The following is a 25,872-nucleotide window of genomic DNA, read 5'->3' on the forward strand; positions in this document are numbered from 1 at the left end:
GAAAGTGCATTTGCTCTTTTTGGCAAAGAGTTGGTGCTTCCTTAGAATCTCAAGAACTTTTCTGACATGAGCTTCATGGTCAGCTGCATTCTTTGAGTAAATCAGAATATCATCAAAGAAAACAAGAACAAAATCATCTAAGTATTCTCTGAGAATGTCCTGCATTAAGCGATTGAATGTAGCTGGGGCATTTGTTAATCCAAACGGCATGACAGTGAATTCATAATGCCCATACCGAGTATTGATGGCTGTCTTCGGGATATCTTGCTCATTAATCCTGATCTGGTAATACCCGGATTTGAGATCTATACCTCCCACTGCGCGTGGCTGAGGGCGGAACACTGATTCCCATCTATAATAACCCCGCACGTCCAAAAGCCTCTTGTTTGTGCACTGATGGGTCTCCGTATACATAGCAATATCAATGTTCCTCAAAGTATCCTGCATTTGTTCTAAGGGCTCCATTGCAATTCCACACCGTGAATCGCAAGGTCTCATAGGCCGCGCACCGTCAGGCAGGCCTCCTCTCCGTAATGATGACTCGGCCATCTCTATATACCACCCATTTCTCCTCTTTCCTTGGCTCAAGCACGCGCGGCATGTGTTCCTTCTGGTGTGCTATCTGTGCCGGTGTAAGGTCCTCATCCAAATAAATCTTTTCCCCCTTAAGATGTAGAGCATTCATCACCTCTACTTTATCGACTGGTGTATCCTTGTGCTTTTTTACTACTTCAATCCATGGGTTGACTTCCTCAATTTGTTTCTTTGTGGCACTGGCATTTCAGCCCATGAATGCATTTCCTTCTCACCCGCAATCACTTTTGCCTTACATGATTCCAAAGTGTTATGCATTTCTATGATGTCTCTTTCGCAGTCAGCCATACATGTCTTCAAGGGGGGCTAGGTCTCATTGATCCAGCTATTCCGCCACGTAGCAGAGGGGGGCTAGGTCTCATAGATCTAGCTATACAGAGCCGTGCCCTGTTGGGCAAGTTGATTGTCAGAGGACTCCAACCCGGTGGTGAGCCTTGGAAGGATTTTTTCTTGGCCCGGATTTCAGCCTACACTCCGAGCCTTGGAGGCCCGTGGCCGCAGAGCACTAGATGGATCTTCATAGAGATGCGAGCCCGTGGTTTTGGTCCTGCCTTTGAGGACAAATTTGCAGCCAGTCTACTTCGGGCTTGGGATCATCTCAGGCTAGCCCTCAAACAGATTGTTCCAGTGCCCTCAGAGGAGCAGCTTCGGTAGCCTTTGATCTGGAACCCCCTAATCCGTTTACCTAGTGGCCACATGCTAGGGGCCCGACCACATATCCTGGGGCACCTTGAGCATGGGACCAGCCAGGTCTCTTGGAGATTGGGTTGCACAAAGGTAGTTACCTCAGGAGGAGCAGGAGAGAGGCCTGACAGCGATCCGGGGTAGAGACAGGCTCAGCATCGACATTGACTCGACTATTCCTCCGGAGTGCCTAACTCCTATTCCAGACCCGACCCCCCCGATATAGCTAGGCGTGTTCACCAGACACGATATTCTCGTGGCGGTCTATGGAGCAAATGAGGACAGTTGTCTGCTCACTTTTTCTATTGGATTACATGGCAGATTAGAGAGATCAGAGCACCCCTTGGAGGATTTCAGAGGCTGCACCTTGCAGAGGGCGAGGGTGATTGGTTTTCGAGCACGTGCATGGCACATAGATCCAGCACCGGCCAAGGTGGCTAGGGAGAGATTTTGGTGGTAATGGATTTGGGAGTGCCGACCTCTCATGCGGTTGCAGTGGGACCCTAGAGAGTGGACGTGGCATGATCCCACAGATCGGGTGGAGACTCTGGATGCCCCTTTCTTTGCATATACAGCGAGGCTTGGGCGCAGGATCCAGATGTCGAAGATAGATGGCACACCGGCAATAGCAGCACACTCGCAATCTCAGAGCCTATCACAGCGCTTCCTTTCAGATTTCTAGAAGAGGCTTTGGGACAGCTTTCGGCCGAGGATCGGCACACAGGAGTCCGGCAGTGGGTACTTGGCTGGCCCTTTCCTCACATTCTCAGAGCATATTGTGGACGGGAACCAAGAAGATGGATTCAGAACCTTCCTCTGGTAGAATTCGCTTATAATACATCTTATCATCAAAGCATAGGAATGTCACCATTCAAAGCACTCTATGGGCAAGACGGTTTATCTCCTCTAAATTTCTCTGATCCAACCATAAGAGTTGAGGCATCTAGAAAAATGCTCAAAGAGATGGAGGAACAGACCAAAGCAATCCAAAAAGATATTAAAGCTGCGCAAGATCGGCAAAAGCATTATGCTGACACAAGGAGATCTGAGAGGATCTTCAAAGAAGGAGACGAAGTTCTTCTACAAGTGCAACCCAAGCGTAGCTCACTGTCACTTGGGAAATATAAGAAACTCAGCCCAAGATATTTTGGGCCCTATACAGTTATCAAGTGTTTGGGTAGAAGTGCCTATAAGCTCCAACTCCCAACACATATCAAGATCCACAATGTATTTCATGTAAGTTTATTAAAGCCTTATGTACCCAGTCTCGATCATATTCTTGATGATGAGTAAGTTGTAATCCCAACTCAGGGAATCCTTGAGTTATAGCCTAGTAGGATCACCGATTCTAGAGAAAGACAACTCCATAATAGAACTGCTGCAGAACATCTAGTACAGTGCAAAGATTACCCTCAAGAGGATGCAACTTGGGAAGATGAAGCGACACTCTTAAAGGATTACCCTGAATTCATGACAAGATGAGGACATCTCGATTTCTTTAAGGGGGGAAGGATGTAACATGCCCATCTTCAAAAATAATATATGCCCATGAATTTATGGTCTTTTGTGGTGTAAAAATCAACAATTTTAATAAACGAGTTGTTTCCACTTAGGTCCTTAGAATTATGAGTCCAAATTTGGAATTTGCACGCAATATTACCCTAATATAGGATTTTACGGCATCCAAAACGGACACCGGATCGAGCCTATATGTAAATTTTTAGTTATTTTCAATTAAAATACGATAAACTTACCTTAATAAATGCGCGACCGGGTGTTTGATTGACGGACGGACTGCACCCCTACGACCAGGGAGACACTCCGGACATTTTCGCCGAAAAACATTCTTCGCACCGTTGGGCGCTCCGGCACTAATATCGAGGCTGGCATCCGAAATTAGGAATCCTCGCCCCAAAAAGATGTTATACATACATCCGGGCACCCGTGCAAGGACCAAAGGCCGACCGCCCTAGTGTACGGTCCAAACAGACCACCACATGGATGCCCATGCTGCCTTTGACCTGAAAGGTACATGCGTACCATAGCTTTTGTCCACACACAGGTACCATTCCTTTTCCCAAGCACATGCAAGCCACAGGTCGGTGTACTTTCACCGTACACCGTCCTTTGCACCCACGCTTTGCTCATCCTCTCCCTGCACCCGTACCTGCACCTATATAAACCCCCCAGTACCTCGTAGTCGAGGCACCCAACACCCTGCTCTGCCCGCGCTAACACTCTACACGGTGACTGTGCCTGACAGCCCGCACCCGACACTCTGTGCGGGATTGTACCCGACAGCTCTTTGCACCCCTCTTCCAGCAAGCCATTTTTGCCTATCTCCAAGTAAGCCCTCTGCAGAATTCTTTTGCCCCATCTCACCCTTATGGGTAGAGTCCTTCACTGCTCTCCCATCCCTCCGGTGTGTGCATAGACTTAAGGGAGGACTCCCCCTTCTCTCCCTCTAGGTGCAGCTTACTCCCCTGCAAATCTAGTTTAAGGACACCTCTTCCTCACCCCCCCCCCCCAAAATTAGCAGTGACTTTAGTAAGGACTTGTAGGCTCTTAGAGGTGGTTCACACCTAGGAGTTTTTTGCTCATAACTTAAGCAAACGAGCTACGATTTGTGATCCGACTGAAGCATTGGATTCGTGGCGACGTGGGCTACAAGGCGGTGGGCAGAATGGCTCCTTCACGAAAGAGCCAAAATATCATCTTGAGAGACGCGCACAACAACGAGAGAGGTTGCTCCAGATGCCGCCCCATCTCTCCCCTTGGGAGCCCCACAAGGAATTAATGGCTAGGTTAGCTTGGTCATCATTTAAAAGAGATTTTTTAGCTTTAAGAAATTATGCCACTTTTCTTTATACCAAAATTTCTGTAAAATTGTTGTTTTATCAAGAAAGTGATAATATCTATCATATTCCGTGGTTTAGTTTATAAATTGTTATCTTGATTGAGTTTAGAAGTACAAGTACGTCTTCTCTCCGCCTCGACACTAACCTCGTTTCTGTGCTTGTATAGCCAAGCAGCGACGTTAGCGAGGCCCGCAGTCAACCCAAGGTATCCCTCATACCATTGGGAGAATGAGATTTCACCAATGGAGGCGAGTATTGTGATGCTACCTAATTCTGCGGGCCCAAGCTAGTGCGGTGAATAAGCCCTCCCTAGCGCATAGACATCCCTCTGAGGGACGGGAGGATCAAGCAATGGAGCCTGAGAGGACAACAAGCCGGCTTGAGTCCTCGCCACCTGTCGACGATGAGGTGTATGGTCCCGTAGGACAACAAGCCGGCTTGAGTCCTCACCACCTGTCGACGATGAGGTGTATGGTCCCGTAGGGATTGCCCACTCTATAGAGGCTGGAACGCCGAATTCTAGATCATCAACAGAATAAAGTAAAAAGCCTAGATTTGACTATGAATAATTTTAAACATTGTATCTTTCTTTTTTTTGAAATCCTTTGTTTGTAAGCATTGCGTATCATTGATAAAGACTGTTTAAACGAAGAGTGTGTAAGGCCTTTAAATAAGGAACTTGTTTATTTATGTCAAACAGTGTGGTAGGATTAATTAGAAAATAAATTGACGCATGAGTTGGGTGGAAGGTGGGAGGATGGAATGCCCTGACAGCAACATCCTATGGACGAGTGGATTAGTCGGGTAGCTTTCCAATAAATTAATTGAAGCTCTACGTTAGATAAATAAGTCACTCGGCAACCCTACTCTAGAGGACTCGGTCAGCGGCTATGCATTACATAGATGAGGAAAAAAGCATTGTTTCTAGAAGTCAAGAATAAAGATTGCCCGAGTTAAGGTCGATCACTCTATGAGTGGTTAGATTTTAGAAATCCTTTAGAGAGACCACGTTCCCCTATGGGATAGAACTAGGTCTTACCTACTAATCGTATCCTTCTATCTTACATGGTCAAGGTGTTGACGAGTACGAAATTATTCGACGTTAGACTTAGTAGACTATCTTAAAGGTTTCCCCTATTTAGAAAGGGGGGACCTTACAAGTTACAACAACGTTATGATAATGAAACTAGGTCCAAGGGCAATACTTACCACCCTCCATAAACCCCATAAAATACAACTTTTAGGCCACAAACAACGTTATGTTGATTCTTAGGCGTCCTTAGTCCCATGGACATTCACAGGCATTAAATCTAGACACTATTGCAATCATAAAACAAATTCAACTGTGCAAGTCATTGTTTCTCGCTAATTTTTCTATTAGCCGAATGGCAAGACAGGAGTCTAGTGTGGCAGACTAGTCAGGCAATGACGTAGGAGACATGAAGACTCCCACCAGAGGTTCAGGGTTCAAACACCAATTCTGAAGTGGTTGCGGGGAATGCTCCGGACTTCTCCCTCGTGGACAAGCTTGAGTGCAGTGAATATGTACCACTCCCCTCCTCACTCAGCTCTCACTTAGCATGTACACATCAGGAGAACTACAACATAATCATTCACTACAGAGTAACAGTTGACACGAAATGAAAGAGTAATAACAAGTGTGCCTTTTATTCCATTCCAGAAGTATTACAAAGTGAGACAGAAGACATTTGTAAGACTCTGACACATTACAAGCTCCATGACATGACAGTCAATTAACATTGCAAGCTTACAAGGCTACACCGTACACACAGACCATGAGTCTATACACGCACACGCCAGCACACTCTCCTCATCCATCTCTCTTTTTTGCAATAGTTGATCACTCTTTTAAGTTGTGCCTTCTTGATCTTGGCAACGGCTCCGAGGTGGTGCTCACGTCGTGCGTTGTGGGTTGACTGCTCCGCCACCTGCCACTGACCCTTCCACTGCTATTGCACAGTCAAGCGCAACACCTAGCACGCCCGGTGATAGAGCTTCTGCTTCCGGACCAATTTCCTTGATAAATTCTTGCTTGAACTTGAAGAACATCTCTGCGGGAGTGTGATCCGGTATGTAAATTTCATCAGAGTAGGTGGCGCTTTTTTGAATCTTTTTCATCTTCTCTGCATGTTCTTCTGAACAGCCCAGACCCTTGTTGGTTGCTTGTGATGTCTTTTCATCAAAAATCTCACCATTGGTCTAAGTGGAGTTTGCCCTAGAATCTTCTTTTCTGCCATTGGTATTGGTCTCCACTCAACCTGGGCGGCCTCCTCATACTCTTCCGGATCATCTGAAGAAGGGCTTTTTGCTCTTTCCGCTATTGCTTCTCCGGTGCTCCATTCCCATGTGTTGCATTCTGAGTGGAAGCATTCTCTTTCCCTCGCGTGTCTGTGAAGGTTTCCACGTAAGTATAGACTTTATTCTGTCTGCATTTTTAAAGTACTACGGCAACTCTATATCCGCTTTCAGTAATTCAGAAAACGTTACACGACATGCCTCAAAAAATGGGTTGTCTATGCTGGCCCATGGAGCTAAGGAACTGTTAACCAGTCGATCTTTCAGGCATTCTTTTTCTTTGAGTAAAGCTTGGTTGGCATCCTGCAGCTTCCAGACCTCAACCAGCAGTTCACCTCTTTCCTTTTTGGGCACACCGGGTGACAACATCTGTGTGTTTTCAGTGCTCAACTCCGCATCTGCTCTTACTTTTGCATTCTCTCCTTGGAGTCTGGAAATTTCCTCCTTTGTTTTCTTCAGCTCTAATTTCCATTGTAGCCTTGTTTTCTCGGTCTGCTGCACTTTTTCGACTACTTGCTGTGCTTCTTCTATTTGCACCTCAAGGGCAGCTCTATAACTTTCCTAGTCTTCGGGTCATTTCTTCCGAAACTGGTTTTCATTTTCCATGCACTGTTGCAATTCGAGTTCTAGTGCATTCAACTCCTTGATGGCATCCATTTCAAATTTTGTGCTTCTTTCCAACTTCTGCTTGTATTCCTCTGCTTGGTCTCTTGCCTTGTCCCTTTTCTGAAGTGCATCTCTTCGTATATCTGCATACTCTTTTGTGGGCGTGGCCTCTTGCAACTCCTGCTGCAGTAACTTGTTCCTTTCCACCAACTTCTTTGCTTCCTTCTCCCAATGTTCCGCCTTCCAAGTGGTGGACTTTAGTGCCTGTATTAGACTCTGATCTTCACCTTCTGTTTGTTTCCCCTTTCCAGAGGTACCGGTTCTAGGAGAATCATGGCATGTTGGCTATGGTTGTTGTTGTCGTTGTTGTTGATGCTGTAGGGGCTTACAAGACATTTGTTCCTCGATCTCCACTAGAGCTTGCAGCGCTTGATCCCATACTCTGCTTAATCTCGCCTTCACTGTTCTAATTACTATTGCTTTGGCATCCAGCGGAAGACACAGAACAACTTCTTCTTCCAAGTTCTTTAGGGCTTGTGCCTCTAACTGAGCTACGGCCAATGTTGTTGTGTTGTCTAGCACCTTGTTCTTAAGACCTTGAATTGTGTCAACCCAGACTTTGGCTAGCTTCCTGGCCTCTTCCAACTCCGCTCGTAGCCTTCCTATCTGTGACTGGAGTAATTGCCTGTCACTAGTAAGGGTGTGATTTCACCGTGTGTCTGCTTCAAAGCCCTCTTACCCTTGCCTAATGGTGCAGATTGCTACATCGAGAGGTTTGTTGTGAGTTCCCAAGTAGGATCGCTAGGTGTTTCTCACTAATGTCCCTATTAGCGAAATGGCAAGACAGCAATCTGGTGTGGCAGACTAGTCGGGCAATGACATGGGAGACACGAAGACTCCCGCCAAAGGTTCAGGGTTCAAACACCAATTCTAAAGTGGTTGCAAGGAATGCTCCAAACTTCTCTCTCATACTCTGCAGTGAATATGTATCACTCCCTTCCTCACTCAACTCTCACGTAGCACGTACACATGAGCAGAACTACAACATAATCATTCACTACAGAGTAACAGTTGACACGAAAAGGAAGAGTAATAACAAGTGTGCCTTTGTTCCATTCCACAAAGTGAGACAGAAGACATTTGTAAAAGACTCTGACACATTGCAAGCTCCATGACATGACAGTCAACTAACATTGCAAGCTTACAAGGCTACACTGTAGTACACAGACCATGAGTCTACATATGCACACGCCAGCACACTCTCCTCATCCATCTCTCTTTTTTGCAGTAGTTGATCACTCTTTCAAGTTGTGCCTTCTTGATCTTGGCAACGGCTCCAAGGTGGTTACAGTCCACCGCCTCTACACGTGTGACACCGAGATGGTGCTCACATCGTGCGTTGTGGGTTGACTACTCCGCCAACTACCACTGACCCTTTCGCTGCTATTGCACCGCCAGGCGCAACAGTCATACACCAATAATACATAATGCTACAGTGACCAGTCGCATTGGCCTAAGCTCCCATCTTCCAAGCTTGCATTTCAAGATGTTGAGTTTGAACATGGGCACAAATCCCATAGTGTCTCCATATGAATTTAATCCAAGACCCATAACCTCAGGTCGTGACATTTATCAATGGAAAGTTCAGGCTATTTCCCAAATTGGCAAAAAAACAAAGTGCAAATTTGAGTCCATGAGAGTCTACTCACAAAGCTAAATCTTGACTCCGTCATGCACGGGGCATAGCATAGACTAGGTGTTATGGCACAACCCCCCAACATCTTTTCACCATAGGAGACAAACTTTCATAGATAAACCATTGAACGGAGTAAATCTAAAACTCCTATGGAAGTTGTTTCTAGAATTCAATGTACTTACCAATTTGGCCACTCACCCTTCGGCAGCATTGCTAACTCTAAGAAATTTGTCCGACCTGCAAAAATAAAATCATACGTATTTTAAGTACTTCATTTAGACTTAGTCTTATATGCCCTAAGGTATTCTTTACTCTATGGCTTTCCTCTAGGATCTAACAGTTTTTTTTTTTAAAACTACAAATCCTCTTTGGTCCCTATTACCTTTATGATATGAAAGCCATATTGACATACAAGAGATGAGTAAATGCAAGACAAGCAATCTTAGTCATGGGTTTTGCAGCCAAAGAACCCCAAGTCTATATTTGATCATGAAGCAAACTTGGGTGAATTAAAACTTACGAGAGTAAGAGTTGGTTTGTACCTAGCTTCAAACCCCAAACAAACAACCAGCTCTTCCAATAACTTAGCTTTATCAAGGTCTATATATCCTTCAAGTCGTTTACATAGTAATGTATGTGGTCCTATGAGGTCACCACCTATTGGGGGATACCTCTATTTGTGACATTCATTGATGACCACACAAGGCATGCTTGGGTGATCCATTGAAGAAAAAGTTAGGATTTTACATGCTTTAGACACTTTCTTTCCATGGTTGAAAATGTGTTTGCATGCAAAGTTGGTACCCTTGGAAAAGATCAAAAGCGGGGGGGGGGGGGGGGGGGGTAGGAAGGAATATGTCAATAGAGTTTATTGCATATATGTCTGAGAGAGGCATCAAACACCAATGCACGGTGCGAAAGGAAAAGGCAGCAAGCTAGAAAGCACAAATGCTAAAAGCACAAACAGGTGCACCGTATGATAGTGAGAAACATTCTAAATCCTTCCCATAGTTGTCACAGTACGAAAATACGCTACCGTACAGGAATTTTTGGTACGATATGAAATTTTGGGATACCATACGATAAAATACGGTTTTTTTTTTTCCACTTACAAACTATGGAGCTTCAAGCTTGAATGAGAAGGAAGGTTGGGAGGGAGAGGAGTCCACAGTGCTTGAGGAACCTGAACATGGAGATATCTCTCCATGTTGGATCTCCCAATTGTCTCGAAAAAAGAGCCTGCATGGGTAATGCGATGCCAAAGGTCTCCCAGTGTAGTGTTTATGACTAAGGGACCGTCCTTGCACAAATACGGGCAGTGCATCTAGGGTGATAGGTTTAGACTCCTCTGCAGATCAAAATGGCCCTGTCCGAAACTTCTCCCTCCTACATAACTTGAGGATCTGATTGTCTAGCCTACCTATACCAAGGATCTCCAAGTGATGTAGCAAGATTCTCTCCTCATCCTACCAATCAAGTGTATACTACCACTCTACCTTGCCAAATTTTTTGGGTCTCTTAACAATCCCATATGGAATGCTGAGTGGACACGAAAGTTGCGAAGTATTGCGGGCATTTGGGATCTTCCGTCTTTAATTGTTGAGCAAGATTTCTATTTCTATTGAGCATTTGGGATCTATTTCTCAAGGAGAAGGGGGGGGGGGGGGGGGGGGGGGGGGGGGGGGGGGGGGGGATGTGTCATACAATATCGTACGGTGCGAATTGGTTCGTACCGGTACAAGAAACAACCATGGTCCTTCCACCATACAAATAGCAAGATTCTAATTCATGTCTAGAGCATTTCCAACCCATGAGAACGAAGATTAGCAACCTCAATAGGGCCCAAAGAAGAGTAGATCACAGAAAGAACACCACTATAACCGTCATCATCATTGTTGCTAGCTTTTTTTCCTTGCTGTCCAGCCTAACATCAGCAAATCAACAAGCAAATAGCAGCAGAAATCATCCTTATCTGTTAGCAGCCAACGTTCATCTAAAGACAAAGCTTCTGAACTCACTTGAGTTGTAAGTTGGGCAGATTTCTGAACCTAAGAGCAGGAGCTCCCCAAAAGCTAGCCTGTCCCACCCCCCCACCCCTCTTTCTTTTCTCCTTCGCAGATCCCTCCCATCTCCAGTGCCGCCTGTGCGTGCAACCCCTGCCGCACCCTTCTCTCAGCCACACTCCTGCTTCCGCCAAAGCCCTCCTGCACACGCCTGCCCTGCCTTTCTGCCTCCAGCATACTCCCCTCCTGTCCAGCACATCCCCCGCCTGCAGCAAATCAGCAAGCAAAAAACAGCAGCAGAAATCATCCTTATCTGTTAGCAGCCAACGTTAATCAAAGACAAAGCTTCTCAATTCACTTGGGTTGTAAGTTGGGCAGATTTCTGAACCTAAGAGCAGGAGCTCCCCAAAAGCTAGCCTGCCCCCACCACCCCCCCTCTCTTCTTTTCACTTTCGCAGATCCCTCCCATCCACAGTGCCGCCTGTCCGTGCACCCCCCCTGCTGTCGCCCTTCTGTCAGCCACACTCCCGCTTCTGCCAAAGCCCTCCTGCACACGCCTGCCCCTGCCTTCCTGCCTCCAGCGTACCTCCCTGCTCTCCTGTCCAGCAACCACCGTTTCCACCCCCCCCCCCCCCCCCGCTTGCCCCATTTCCCGCCTTTTGGGCTGCTGCCCCAGCCATTCCACTTGCCCGTCTAGCTGCCCTCCACCTGCCAGCCCGCCGCTTCCCTGCCATTTCACCAGTGCCTCCTCCTTCGACCCCACTGCCCCGGTGTCGCCTGTATCCTCCCCCCTTCTCCATTGTCCAATGCCATCCCTTCTTTTCCTCTTCGCCATCGTCCAAGTCCTTTCTATTCCCTTCAGCCTCTTCTTTGACAGGTTTCTTGTCAGCTTTTGGGCAGTTTGTTTCTTCGGGAAGTGTCAGCGCTTTCTGGTCTTCACCCATCAGGAGGACTCCATGGCAGCCTCCGTCATCCCCGGCCGAGGCCACCGCCCTTTGCCATTTTTCCGAAGCAGACCTCCAGCTCTTGGGTTCTAGGGTATCCTCAATTGTGGCATCGTCACAGATATGCAAGACTCTCGGGAGCCGGCCAGGTCGTGGCCAGATTTGGGACATACTCCAGGGAGCTCTTATTAGTCTCGAAACGTAACTAAGTGTCGGCGCTTTCTGGTCTTCCAGGAGGACTCCATGGCAGCCTGTGTCATCCCCGACCGAGGCCACCACCCTTTGCCATTTTTCCGAAGAAGACCTCTCTTGGCTTCTACGTTATTCTCACTTGTGGAATCGTCACAATTATGCTAGATTGTTGGGAGCTGGCCAGATCGTGGACAGATTCGGGATATTCACCCGAGGCAACTGATTGTGTGATGCAGCATCGCGATGTGCAGTGCTCAGGCGTTTTTTTCTCGATGATGCTATGGTTTCAACCCTACGTCAAACCCCCTCATAGGTGCTTTCGGCTTCCCTGTCACAGTTTGCTTCCCAGATCTCTGAAAGGAGTCACACCCCCTCATTCGATCTATTAGGCCATCAATTGGACAGGTTCTAGAGACTCCCAAGACTGTAGCTTCAGTGGTAGCCAGGGCAGCACGGATCCCCACCATTCGGGTTTGCAATGTGCATAGCCTCTCCAGAGGGTCTACCCTAGTTCACTGCGATTCACAACCTTGAGGGAGACCCTACTATGCACAGGGTTGAGTATTCAGGCCTCCTTGGACAGTGCTTCATTTGCAGACAGATGGAACACCTGGCTAAAGCTTGTGCTTCAGCCCCCATGAGGCCACGGTACCTATTGGTAGCCATTATGAGCATTTAGCATAGAACCAGGGTCCTGACCCGGCCCCTCGCGTCCCGCAGAGGAGGTCCCTGCTTCCTCTGCCCAGGTTCCAGTTTTCCCGAGAATCCCCCCGCGGGGCCCCGTTGTTGAGGTCCCCTTCCTTCGTCCCCTCTGAGTCCACATCCCCCCCGCTATGCATTCTGTGAGAATATGTGAATGTGAAGCGGAAGCAAATAGAGATCACACGAGAGAGTAGACAGCCAAGAGAGATTCAACACTTGAGCAAGAGACTGAGAATATTGAATGTATTGAACTAATAAATGAAGGCACAATGGCCATGCTTATATACATCTCATGTAGAGCAGTCGCCCAGTAGCACTAGAGGACAATTGTCCACGACATATAAAAATGCTGAAAATAGCCTAAGAAATATGGGAAAATCCCTAAAAATATCAAATAAATATCTGGATAAAAAGGGGATAAGAGAGGTGAAGATGACATGTCCAACTCCTCTCAACTCCAATATGGGGGTCTAACTCCCATATGGGTAAGGACCTGATCAATAGTATCTTGAGGAAGAGGTTTAATGAAGAGATCAACAATGTTGTCTTGAGAAGGACAATACCCCAGTGTAATGATGCCATCGGCGACCAGCTCACGAACAAAGTGAAAGTGGACCTCAATATGTTTGGCCCTACCATGGAAGGATGAAGTTTGAGCCAACGCCAAGGCACTCTAGCTGTCCATCAGAATACAGAACGGATAATCCGAGAGTACATCAAGATTTCTCAACATCTAGAACAACCATAACAGCTCACAACATGTATCCAGATACGCACAGTACTCAGCCTAAGTAGAAGATAATGAAACTGTATTCTACTTCTTGGATCTCCAAGAAATAAGACCGGAACCAAGAGTGAAGCAATAACCAGAAGTGGATCGTCGAGTATCTTGATCACTTGCCCAATCAACATCAGAGTATCCAACAAGCTCAGTGCCTCATTTGAAAGAGAGACCATAGTCCAAGGTACCGGATAAGTATCAGAGAATCCTCAGAGCAGCCTGCCCAATGAGAATGCCGAAGGAGAAGAAGAAAACTCACTGAGGACACTAACACCGTAAGAAATGTCAGGCCTAGTGTAAGTCAAATAAATAAGAGAACGAATAAGCCTCTCATACTGTGTACTGTCCTCGAAGAGGGGAGAGGAATCATCACGGGAGAGCTTGGAGTTAGGATCCATTAGACAAGAAATTGGACAGCACTCGGTCATCCCAAATGACTCCAGGAGCTGTTGCAAATATATGTACTAGCTAACAAACACTACATCAGAAGACTAATAGACCTCAATCCCAAGAAAGTAGCGGAGAAGTCCTAAATCAGTCATCTCAAAGGTGAGAGCTAAATCTGACCGGAGCTATTCAATCTTAGCAAGATGTGAGCCAGTGACCAATAAATCATCAACATATAAGACAATCAAGTAGAGCAAAGCATCCTGAGCAAAGACATAGAGATTCATGTCTGCAAAGCATCCCTAGAATCCAAGGGAAAGAAAGAATGCATCAATCTTATCATACCACACCTTGGGTGCCTGTTTCAAACCATCAAGGGCTTTGTGCAATCTGTACACCTTACCCTCATGTCCGAGAACCTAAAAACCTTGAGGTTGTTCAACATACACCTCCTCACGTAAGTCACCATTAACAAAGGCAGACTTGACATCCATTTGGTAAACCGACCAGTGCTCATGAGCAGAAAGAGCAAGAAATGTCCGAATGGTGGTGTATCTGGCTGTAGGAGCAAAAGTTTCCTCATAATCCACACCCTCAATCTGAGAGTACCCTTCGCAACCAATTTGGCTTTGTGTTTGTACAGAGATGTAACATGCGAAAGCTCTGGGGGTCTTCTTTCAGCCCTAAACACTCCTGGAAACATGCTGATGCAAAACGCAAATAAGAAGAGAGAGTAGAGAGAGAGAGATATGCTGGAAATTCACTATATTTATATAGTACAAAAAGGGTACCTAAATCTGCAGCCCTAGGCTGCCTTCATACAAAAGGTGTAACACACCCAAAAGTCTAGTCCTAATATGGACCCAACTCCTAAAGAGTTGAATGATCCAACCAATGAGCAAACATTGCTTTATATAGTCTTCTTGAGCATTGTAGGGGCTGGCCGACTGCTGTCGGACTAGCCGACTGAGCCTGAAAATCATACAATGTTGGTCGGGCTGCGCTTCTCCATGGACTGAGGTGCCTGCTGCAGCCGACCTCATCTGGTACAGTCGACGTTACCCTCCTTGCAGCCGACAGCACCTTCTAGCTCTTCCCCAAGTCTTGCTTCATGTCCAACCTACTGCTCCTTGTGCTCCAACTCTAGTTCTTATGCTCTTTTTCTGGTTGCCTTCCTCTGGACTAGCCCTAAGAATATACATGAGCATGTCATGCACATTTAGCTTTGCTGAGACTGATGCTCTGATACCAATGTAACACGCGGAAACTCCGGGGGTCTTCTTTCAGCCCTAAACACTCCTAGAAACATGCTGATGCAAAACGCAGATAAGAAGAGAGAGTAGAGAGAGAGAGAGAGAGAGAGAGAGAGAGATATGCTGGAAATTCAGTATATTTATATAGTACAAAAAGGGTACCTAAATCTGCAGCCCTAGGCTGCCTTCATACAAAAGGTGTAACACACCCAAAAGTCTAGTCCTAATATGGACCAAACTCCTAAAGAGTTGAATGATCCAACCAATGAGCAAACATTGCTTTATATAGTCTTCTTGAGCATTGTAGGGGCTGGCCGACTGCTGGACCAGTCGACTAGGCCTAAAAATCATACGTCGTTGGTCGGGCTGCGCTTCTCCATGGACTGAGGTGCCTGCTGCAGCCGACCTCATCTGGTACAGTCGACGTTGCCCTCCTTGCAGCCGACAGCACCTTCTGGCTCTTCTCCAAATCTTGCTTCATGTCCAACCTACTGCTCCTTGTGCTCCAACTCTAGTTCTTATGCTCTTTTTCTGGTTGCCTTCCTCTAGACTAGCCCTAAGAATATACATGAGCATGTCATGCACATGACAAGAGATCCATTAGAATGAAACTTGGTCTTAGAGACCCACTTGACCCCAATCACCTGTCAATACAAAGGCCGGTCCACAAGCTCCCATGTATGATTCCTATCAATGGAATTGATCTCGGCCTCCATGGCTGCCTGCCACTCAAGAAGAGCAAGAGCCTCTTTAGCTGTAGTAGGCTCATATGACTGTATCACTGTACTCATCAGGGCGAGGTTACAAGAATGACGAAGCTATTGTAATCTTCGTGCCTGTCAAAGATTGTGCTGAAGAATCAGCAAGTTGATGAAGCTCCATTTCGGAGAGATCATAATCACGAACAGTGGTTTCCAGTCATCATGGAATCTTGGGGGCAATCCTCCGTTACACATGAGCAGGAGGGCGACGAGAAGCCGAGGAAAGAGGAAGTGGGGGTGGAGAGGTAGGGGGTAAAGAAGTTGAAGGTGGAGAAGCTGGTGGTGGAGTTGGGGTGGCCGAGGAAGGAGGAGGGACCCCGATGGTAAGTTTGGGATGAGAGCGAGAATCATCTGATGAGGGTTCAACAAAGTGAACATTGCAAGAAATCACCAAGGATCGCAACTCTGGATTCCATAATCTGTAAGCTTTGGAATGAAAGCTATATCTAAGGAATTTGCACTTCCTAGACTTGGGATCAAATTTGGATCTTTCAGAATTAGGGATATGAACATAGACATCTGTCATGTGCACAGTGTGTATCTACTGTGTGCTACACGCACGCAAGACTAGTTTCGAGGCTTGGGGAAGCTTGGAACTAGGCACACTGATTGACGAGCTGAGTTAGGGATAAACTAGCGGGCGGGCACCCAAGTATGGACGGGCGGGCACCCAAGTATGGACGGGTGGGCGCCCAAGTGTGGACGCCCGATGATCGGCCAAGAGCCTATAAAAGGGTGGCCAAGGTTAGTTATTGGGATATAGAGAGTCTCGCGAGTTTGTGAGAGCTCTATGGTCTTGGAGCCTGGATCTAGTGTTGACGTGCACCTGCTTTGCGCAACCGAGGCCGGCAGTAATCTCGAGGCCCGCGAGGGCAGCTTCATGGCGGTATGGGACGTCGCGAGGAGGAGATTGGTCGGTATGTCATCCTAGTTAGCTCAGCTCGTGGCTCGGTGGGAACAGCCAAGACTGTGGGCTTGCCCACGGCTGTCATGGTTGGGAGGTGAGTCAGGCCTGCACCCCCTTGTTGTTTGTTTGTTCGTTTGTTTGCAGGATTCGAGTTTCGAACCAAGATCGAGATCACGAGGAGATCCGTGGGGGTTTGACAGTGGTATCAGAGCATACCTCGTGAACGAGCAAGTCGGTAGGTAGAGAAGAAGAGGTCGAAGAAAGGTATGTGTTAAAAAGCTTGCTGTTTTTTCTGTGCATACTGCAGTTTTGAGAATAGTATGTGTTTTGCTTCATCAAAGAAACCCATGTTGATGGGAGGTGGTAGTCTAAGTAGGGTCGTTGATTTGCATGAGGAAGAGGCCTGAATCGGTTGTGCAGTCGCATGTACTGCAGAGAGAGAAAAAAGAAAAAAAAAGCACGTTGCTTTTCGTTGAATGTTTGAGAGAGAGATCGGTTGTGAGAAGAGGCGCTGAAGGCTGGCGTGTTTGTGAGCTGACGGGTGTTGCTGGCATTGGGCTACAGTTGACTGAAGGCACCTTAGGCCTGCCAAGCCAGGCGGAGCTCAGCTCGTGGCTCGGTGGGGACAGGCAAGACTGTGGACTGCCCACAGCTGTCATGGTTGGGAGGTGAGTCAGGCCTGCACCCCCTTGTTGTTTGTTTGTTCGTTTGTTTGCAGGATTCGAGTTCGACACCAGCAAAGAAGAAACGACTCCTTAGGGCTTTAAAGCTCAAGAAGGAAGGACATTGTTTTATCTGCGAAGAAAAAGGACACATGCGTAATGAGTGCCCAAAGCAAAAGGGTACCATGACAAACGCAAGACCCAAGCCAAAGGCAGCTAACCAGTTGTCTTTGACAGGTACGTCAATTACTGTACTTTCTCGCCCTAGTACTTGTTCTAATTATCTGTTCAATTCTAAGGTATTTGGCTTGCATGATCTTCTCCGAGTTTATGGAGAAGTGAATGGCCATAAGATTCACATTCTTTTAGACCCTGGCAGTTCGCATAACTTTGTTAACTACAAACTTGTGCAGAAATTGAGTCTTGATACGACACTCAGCGACCATACCTATGAGGTACGCCTACCTGCGGGAAGGCAAGTTTGGGATCGCAAGATGGAGATGCTTCCAATCCAGATTCAGGACTACAAAGATACTCTGGAATGCTATGTTATGCATCTGGAAAATGTAGACTTATTATTAGGGATTGAGTGGTTTAAGACTCTTGAAGTCCAGATAGATTGGTTTAGTCATATTTTTTCTTTTCAGTATAGGGACACCAAGTATAGTATTTTAGGTGATTGTATTCATCCCTCTCAGGGACCTCTTGTAAATACAATTGATTTTGGAAATATAATGGATTCTTCTTTGTATACCGCTTTCCATTGTGTATTGATTCCACTTTCTTCCTTTCTCATCCCTTCTTTGGATGTAAATGAATTAAGTGTGTTTGAAAGCAAAGAATTACAGAAGATACTTGATTCGTTTCAAGATGTATTTCTTAAGGAACTGCCATCGGGTTTACCACCTGAACGGGCAGTAGATCATCATATTGACTTGATCCCTGGTGCTCATCTTGTCAGTATTCCACCTTACAGGATGAGCCAAGCTGAGGAAGATGAGTTGGCTAAACAACTCGAAGATTATTTGAGGATGGGCCAGATCCATCCAAGTAAATCACCTTGGGGTGCACCTGTGTTGCTTAGGAGAAAGAAGGACAATACTTGGAGAATGTGTATAGATTACAAGAGATAGAATAAGCTGACCATTAAGAACCGTTATCCTCTCCCTAGATCAGATGACCTGATTGAACGGTTAGCAGGAGCGAAATATTTCACGAAGATAGATTTACGTACTGGCTACCACCAGATACGTATTCATGAAAGGCATGTCGAAAGAACCGCCTTTCGGACTAGGTATGGCCATTATGAGTTTCTCGTATTATCTTTTGGATTAACCAATGCTCCAGCCACTTTCCAGCAAATGATGAACGATCTTTTTCGTGAACATTTGGGAAAATTTGTGGTGGTGTTCCTAGATAATATTTTGATTTATAGTCGTACTCTTGAGGTCAGACACCTCACGATTGTCTTATCTATTTTGAGACAGAATCGACTATATGCTAAGTTAAGTAAATGTGAGTTCTTTATGACCGACATCATTTACTTGGGACACAAGATCACTAGAGATGGATTGAGCATTGATTATGACCGAGTTCAGAAGGTTCTGGAATGGCCTATACCACGAACTGTGAAACAACTTCGTTCTTTTCTCGGTTTTGTTGTTTTTCTTCGGAAATCTGTACGGGAGTACTCTCAGCTCACACTACCAATGACCGACTTATTGAAAGGTCGTGGACGTAAGTCAAATCAGCCTATCACTTGGAATAACGATTTGGATATGGCCTTCAAACTTTTGAAAGATAAAGTCAAGGAAGCACCTATCTTAGCATTGCCTGATCCTAGTCGGCCTTATGTTCTTGAAACTGATGCCAGTGACTATGCTATCGGGACTGCTTTATTTCAAGATGGTAGACCGATTGCTTTTGAAAGTAAAAAGCTAGACGACACTCAATCTCGTTGGCCAACCCTTGAGAAGGAGCTTTATGCTGTGATTCATGCTCTCAAGGTTTGGAGACATTATTTATATGGCTCCAAGTTTGTGGTATTGACTGATCATCAGTCGATCGAGTATGTGTGTGATGCGGATGATTTGAGAGGAAGGAAAGCTCGTTGGACAGAGTTAATGCAAGATTTTGATTTTGAGATCCGTTATCAGAAAGGGTCCATGAATAGTATTGCGGATGCACTTAGTCGGATTAGAGGTGAATACTTTGTCGTTCACCGAGATTTCTACTGACTTATTTCGGTCATTGAGAGGGCTTTGCAGGACTGATAGTTATTTTGGTCCATTTTGGCAGAAGATCCAGGACGGGAGCTCATTGATTGACCAAGACTCGATGACTGAGCAGTCTACCATTCAGGCTGCAAGAGGCCAGTGAATGATTCGGAATGGTTTACTATTCCGTAATGGCAAAATTTGTGTACCACACATCCCGGACGTTAGGTCCAAGATTCTTAAGGAGTGTCACGACGCCCCTTCTGATGGACACCCTGGGGTACACAGGACACTATCGTTAGTGAAACACACTTTTTATTGGCCGAAGATGAAAGGGTATGTAGAAGATTATGTTCTCAAGTGTCAAATTTGTCAGGCAAATAAAGTTGAACGCTTTAGACAGGCTGGGTTGTTGCATCCTTTGCAAATCTCACGTAATAAATGGGAAAGTATTTCCATGGATTTTATTACCGGATTGCCAAGAACACATCAAGGCCACGATTCTATTTGGGTTGTGGTAAATCGCTTGACAAAAATGGCTAGATTTTTACCGACCCGGAAGACTATTACAGCTACGCAATTAGCACGGCAGTTTATCGAGCAATTGGTTAGACTGTACGGGTTACCGCAGAACATAGTCAGTGATAGGGACTCTAAGTTTACGAGTGATTTTTGGAAACTTGTTTTTGAGAAGGTGGAAACAACTTTGAATTTGAGTTTCTCTTATCATCCTCAATCTGATGGCCAGACTGAAAGAGTGAATCAGATTTTGGAGGATATGCTTCGAGCATATGTATCCAAAAGACAGAGTTCATGGAAGAATTATCTTCCTATGTTAGAATTTGCATATAACAGTACTAAGCATACGAGTACAGGGTTTAGTCCTTTCATGCTTATGTATGGTTTTCAACCTAGATCACCTGTTACAGTAGGATTCTCAGGACTTCAGCATGATGCAGCACGTAACTTTTTGCAAGATATGCAGGAAATATTACAAGTTGCGAAGGAATCTATTAGAAGTGCTCAAGACCGAGACAGGTTTTATTCTAATATACATCGTTCACCGAGAGAGTTCTCTGAAGGAACGATGGTGTATTTGCGAGTTTCGAAAGATTCCGAGACTTTACGGACAGGTAGATCTCCGAAATTATCCCCTAGATACTGTGGACCATTTCGTGTTACACGACGGATTGGTTCAGTTGCATATGAATTGGATTTGCCTTCTCATGTGAAAGTTCATCCTGTATTTCATGTCAGTAGACTTAAGGAAGTACTGGGTGGAGCAGATCAGTTAGTTACTCCTCAAGAAATTAAAAATGTCGAGGACATGACATTTGTTCCGCACGAACCTGAAAATAATCTTGGATTTCGTGAACGAAGATTGCGTTATATGCTTATCACCGACGACAAGATCAAGTGGAAGGATCGTGTTGAGAAGGACGCTACATGGGAGACATTGACTACTCTTCACAGAGATTACCCTAACTTTTTAGTGAGCTTAGGAGTGAGCTCTTAGAGGAAGGGGAGTATGTCATGTGCACAGTGTGTATCTACCGTGTGCTACACGCACGCAAGTTTCGAGGCTTGGGGAAGCTTGGAACTAGGCAGGCTCATTGACGTGCGGGCGGGCACCCAAGTATGGACGGGCGGGCGTCCAAGTGTGGACGCCCGATGACCGGCCAAGAGCCTATAAAAGGGTGGCCAAGGTTAGTTATTGGGATATAGAGAGTCTCGCGAGTTTGTGAGAGCTCTATGGTCTTGGAGCCTGGATCTAGTGCAGACGTGCACCTACTTTGCGCAGCCGAGGCCGGCAGCAGTCTCAAGGCCCGCGAGGGCAGCTTCGTGGCGGTATGGGACGTCGCGAGGAGGAGATTGGTCGGTACGTCATCCTAGTTAGCTCAGCTCGTGGCTCGGTGGGGACAGCCAAGACTGTGGGCTTGCCCACGGCTGTCATGGTTGGGAGGTGAGTCAGGCCTGCACCCCCTTGTTGTTTGTTTGTTCGTTTGTTTGCAGGATTCAAGTTTCGAACCAAGATCGATCACGAGGAGATCCGTGGGGGTTTGAAGCATCACAAACCAAAAACCCTGAAATGAGAGAGAAAAGGTTTCTGTCCAGTGAAAGCCTCCTCTGAAGTCATATGAGAAACCGCCTTTGCAGGAGAATGGTTGATGATATAAACAGCAGTGCTCACAGCTTCTCCCCAGAAACAGGGAGGAAGATCAGAAGAAGAAAGCATGGTATGGGCCATCTCCTGAACAGTCCTGTTCTTGCATTCAACTACACCATTCTGTTCAGGAGTGTGAGGTGTGGACAATTGACAGCTTATACCTTTCTGTGAGCAAAAATTATGGAAGGCTTTGGAGATGAATTCTCCTCCATTGGCAGAATGGACTTGTCGAACCTTCTATGTGGTCGCAATCTCGACCAAAGTCACCGACTCTTGGAAGCGGGAGAAAGCTTGAGATGTTTCTTTTCTTCCAAGAAAAAGATCCTTCTATTAGTTAACAAAAAACTGACCGCAAAGGGCTAAATACAACCACGAAGGGCTAGATACAAACTCGACTCCATGTACAGGCGGGAACCAAAGAATCAAAGGTGGAGAAAGATGCACTTCTCCTCTAGCTGGCCGCTCTATGAGGAGAAGGCTATCTCATACAGGGGGGGGAATAACCACACAAGTGGTCTGTAATGCCAAATGCGATCACCACCTCTATCTATGAGAAAAGGGCCAGGCCACCAGAGCCTCAAGAAACCTTCCCACCGCCTTCGCGTGCGGTCAGAGCCACCCTGCAACTTCCCCCATCGACCGCAGAGGGTATGAATTATGTCGAGCCAAATGCTCCTGATGCACTCCGCAAGCGAAGAGTGTTGGGGTAAAGGCATTATGCCCACCCTTATAGTGTGTACTAGCCCATAAGTTATAGTACATAGTACACTTAGTACATTAAGAGTACTAAGTGCACTATGTGTACTAGTGCAATATACATGGGTGATAAGGGAGTCACACACTCATGCTATTGAGTTGACTTATCCCCACAACTCTCTCTCTCTCTCCCTTCTTCTCTATGTATGTCTCCCACATGAAACCCTAATTCATTTCTCCCATCAACTGGTATCAAAGCATTCTTGATCCCCTCCCTCTTCTTATGATGGTTGTACCCTGTTTTTCTCTTACAGAACTGTAGAGATTCGCTTCTTCACTCTTCGCCTTCTTCTCCACCTGTGCCTTCCTGCTATCTGGCTTCTTCGTGGAGCTTTGCCATTAGCCCACTGATCACAGTGCGCAAGGAAGCAGTGTGTGTGATCGTTGAGATAGCAGATCGTTGAAGCGCAAGGAGTCAGCGCTGTCAGGGCAGGCGTGTCAGCGCTGGGCAGCACACGTACGAAGGCGGATGTGCGTATGCAGGCAGACGGGTATGCGCTTGCAGCAAACCGTTGGACGTCAAACGCCTGGTCACAAGGCGTAAATCTCCTAACCGAAGCTCGCCTAAACGTGGAAAACAACCGTAGCGCGAGCACCCGTAGCGCGAAGGGGAGGCAGGTGAGCGAGGAGGCCAGCGCGCACAGCTGGAGGAGTTGGGCGCCATACGGGAGAGGTTCCGGTCAAATCGAACCGTCGATCCTTGCAAACGGGTAGAAACCCACGAGCGCCTCCTCCGTTTCCACGGTCTTGGTGAGACGAGAACAAGAAGGGACACATCATTCAACGCGTAGACGTGGGCTGCCCACGCTGCCTAGCGCAGGTAGCCAATAGCCAGGCAGCTCAACGAGTTGCCCAGGCGCAGCCAGCGCTTGCAAAGCAGCATCAGCCATCAGCATCAGCATCAGCATCAGCATCAGCATCAGCATCAGCATCAGCATCAGCATCAGCATCAGCATCAGCATCAGCATCAGCATCAGACGTGCCCCCCCCCTTCTCCTGCAACAACAAAATTCAGTCTACAAATCTCAGAGAAATTCAAAAATTAAGAGGTATTTGCTTCAATTCTTTGGGAATTTCTTATCAATTCAATCAATTGAGCAGGTACAGGTGCCAAAATGGCTCAAATTTGAGCACAATTGGCAAAATTGGTGACATTGGTCACAATCAGGATCAATTTACAAGAAATTGGATGTCAAAATTTGGGGCTTTTGATGTAATTGTGCAATTAAGCATTCATACATGCTGTATGATGTGAGAAATCGCACATTCGGGCAAAATTGCAGTAAATTGCAGTGCAAATCAAGGGGCTTTTGTGCCAATTGGATTGATTTGCATGCAGGCACTCGCATTTGATGCTTTGGGCAATGTGTTGATGCCTGTCAAGCACTCAATGTGCCTGTAAATCAAGGGGCTTTTATGTATTGGATGTATACGTGGCCAGGGGGAAGCATTGTGAATACTCTGGATGCCTTCATGTGCGCTAATGTACCATGTATGATCAGAAATTGATCTTGAATCAAGGGGCTTTTCAAGATTTTATGCTTGTTGAGCTTGGCAAAGCAGCAGGGAAGACTTTTATGCCTTGAACCCTCAGAAATCCACTTGCAGTCAAGGGGCTTTTACTCAATTTCTGTCCGGGACTGTTGTATGCAGTGGTGGGGACTGTCAAGGTCTGATTTTCACTCATTTGGACAGCCAGGAGAGCATTTATTGCTGCTGTACTTGTTGGTACAGATTTGGTACAACCTTGTACAAGTTTTGGCATGGCTGTACATTGATTTGAGTGAAGAAAAGGCTCATTTTCAGCTGCTGTACTTGCCGGTACAGATTTGGTACATCATTGGTGAGCACTTAGTACTGTTGTACAGTACTTTGGAAGGGGAACAGAGCACATCTAAGGTGCTGTCCTAAATCTGCAGCAACCTGATTTTGGTGATTTTATCACATTCCGTGGGAGTAGAGTTGCATTCGTGCTTCCGCAGTGGGAGATAAACTTTGGGAGAACAACTGTGAGCACTTTGTGTGCTTTGGTGCAGTGTTTGCACATCTTGCAGGGAGTCAAGCATTGACTGTGTCAAAGGTTGCATATTGCTATGACAACCACAGGTGAGAGCTCTTCATTGCTTCACATCAAGAAGCTTGAAGGCTCACATAATTATGACATTTGGCAAACCCAGTGCTATAATGTGTTGCTCCAGAAGAAGCAGCACAAGCCCATCAAAGAAAGGGGTGTAATGCCCGCTTCTCTTACTGCTGAAGAATGGGAAGATATGGATGAGCTAGCAAGATCCACTATCATGTTGTCTGTGTCAGACACTTTACTTTTCAGCATACGTGAAGAGAAGACAGCTTGGGGAATGTGGCAAAGATTGCAGGACTTGTATGCCCAACAAAGTGCCTCAAGCAAAGTGTATTGGTTGAAGAAACTCATAGGTCTTCAAATGAAGGAAGGGGCATCAATGACAGCCCATCTAAATGAGTTTAATGGTGTTGTCAGCCAGGTCATCAATCAAAAGTTGGCAATGGACGATGAGTTCAAAGCCACCTTTCTCTTATGCACTTTGCCAGAGAGTTGGGACACATTCAGGACAGCCACTAGCAATTCAAATGCTATGCTTTCATATGCAGATGTGGAGGGTGCTCTCCTTCAAGAGGAGATGAACAGGAAAAACAACTCTGTTGGAAAGTCCAATGCAATGAATGCACGTGGGAGATCCCAGCAAAGGGGTAAAAGCCAAGAACGGGGAAGGAGCAAGTCCCGCTCCAAAAAGGACTTGGAATGCCATTATTGTGGCAAGAAGGGACATATCAAAAAGCAATGCTACAAATGGAAGAATGATCAAAAGGAAAAGACAAAGACAAAGATGAAGCCAAAGATGCAAAGCCAAAGGGCAAAAGTGGAGTCAAGATTGAAGAAGTCAATGTGTCACATGCAGGTGACAGTGAGGATGAAGTCCTATTCACGTCTTCACTTGATGCCCATTCACTCCTTGCAGGAGATGGTCATGGTATGCACTCATGGATCATTGATTCAGGTGCCTCCTTTCATGTCACAGGTTGCAGAGACTTGTTTGTCAGGTATACTGCTGGCAATGAAGGAGTAGTTTATTTGGGTGACAACCATGCATGCAAGATTCTTGGCAGAGGTGATGTGAGGCTTGTGTTTTCAGATGGCTCACAGCTTATGCTCCATGATGTCAGGCATGTGCCTGAGATCAAGAAGAACCTGCTTTCTACTGGACAGCTTAATGATGCTGATTATGTTACCACATTTGGTCGTGGAAAGTGGAAGATTAGTAAGGGCTCACTGGTTGTTGCCAGAGGCTCTAAGGTGGACACTCTTTACTTCATGCATGCTGGTGTTTGTCACCATGCTAATGTAAATGC

At 46.2% G+C, this 25,872-nt stretch overlaps 1 protein-coding gene across 5 annotated transcripts in view; it reads right to left on the reverse strand.

Moving 5' to 3' along the window:
• LOC147621962 (uncharacterized) overlaps positions 1-25,872 on the reverse strand; it is a 100,443-nt gene that overhangs the window by 32,872 nt on the left and 41,699 nt on the right. For 4 of the 5 annotated variants that reach the window (XM_086822980.1, XM_086822981.1, XM_086822982.1 and 1 more), the window contains exon 3: positions 8,953-8,991. The exons of the other annotated variant lie outside the window; for it this stretch is intronic. In XM_086822980.1, the coding sequence (XP_086679106.1) occupies positions 8,953-8,991 (39 nt within the window). The remainder of the gene's footprint in view (positions 1-8,952; positions 8,992-25,872) is intronic. 5 annotated transcript variants of the gene reach the window in all.

The sequence above is a fragment of the Cibotium barometz genome, chromosome 29 (assembly GCF_041138505.1).
Source record: "Cibotium barometz isolate CiBa-2024 chromosome 29, ASM4113850v1, whole genome shotgun sequence".
NCBI classification, from domain to species: Eukaryota; Viridiplantae; Streptophyta; class Polypodiopsida; order Cyatheales; family Cibotiaceae; genus Cibotium; species Cibotium barometz.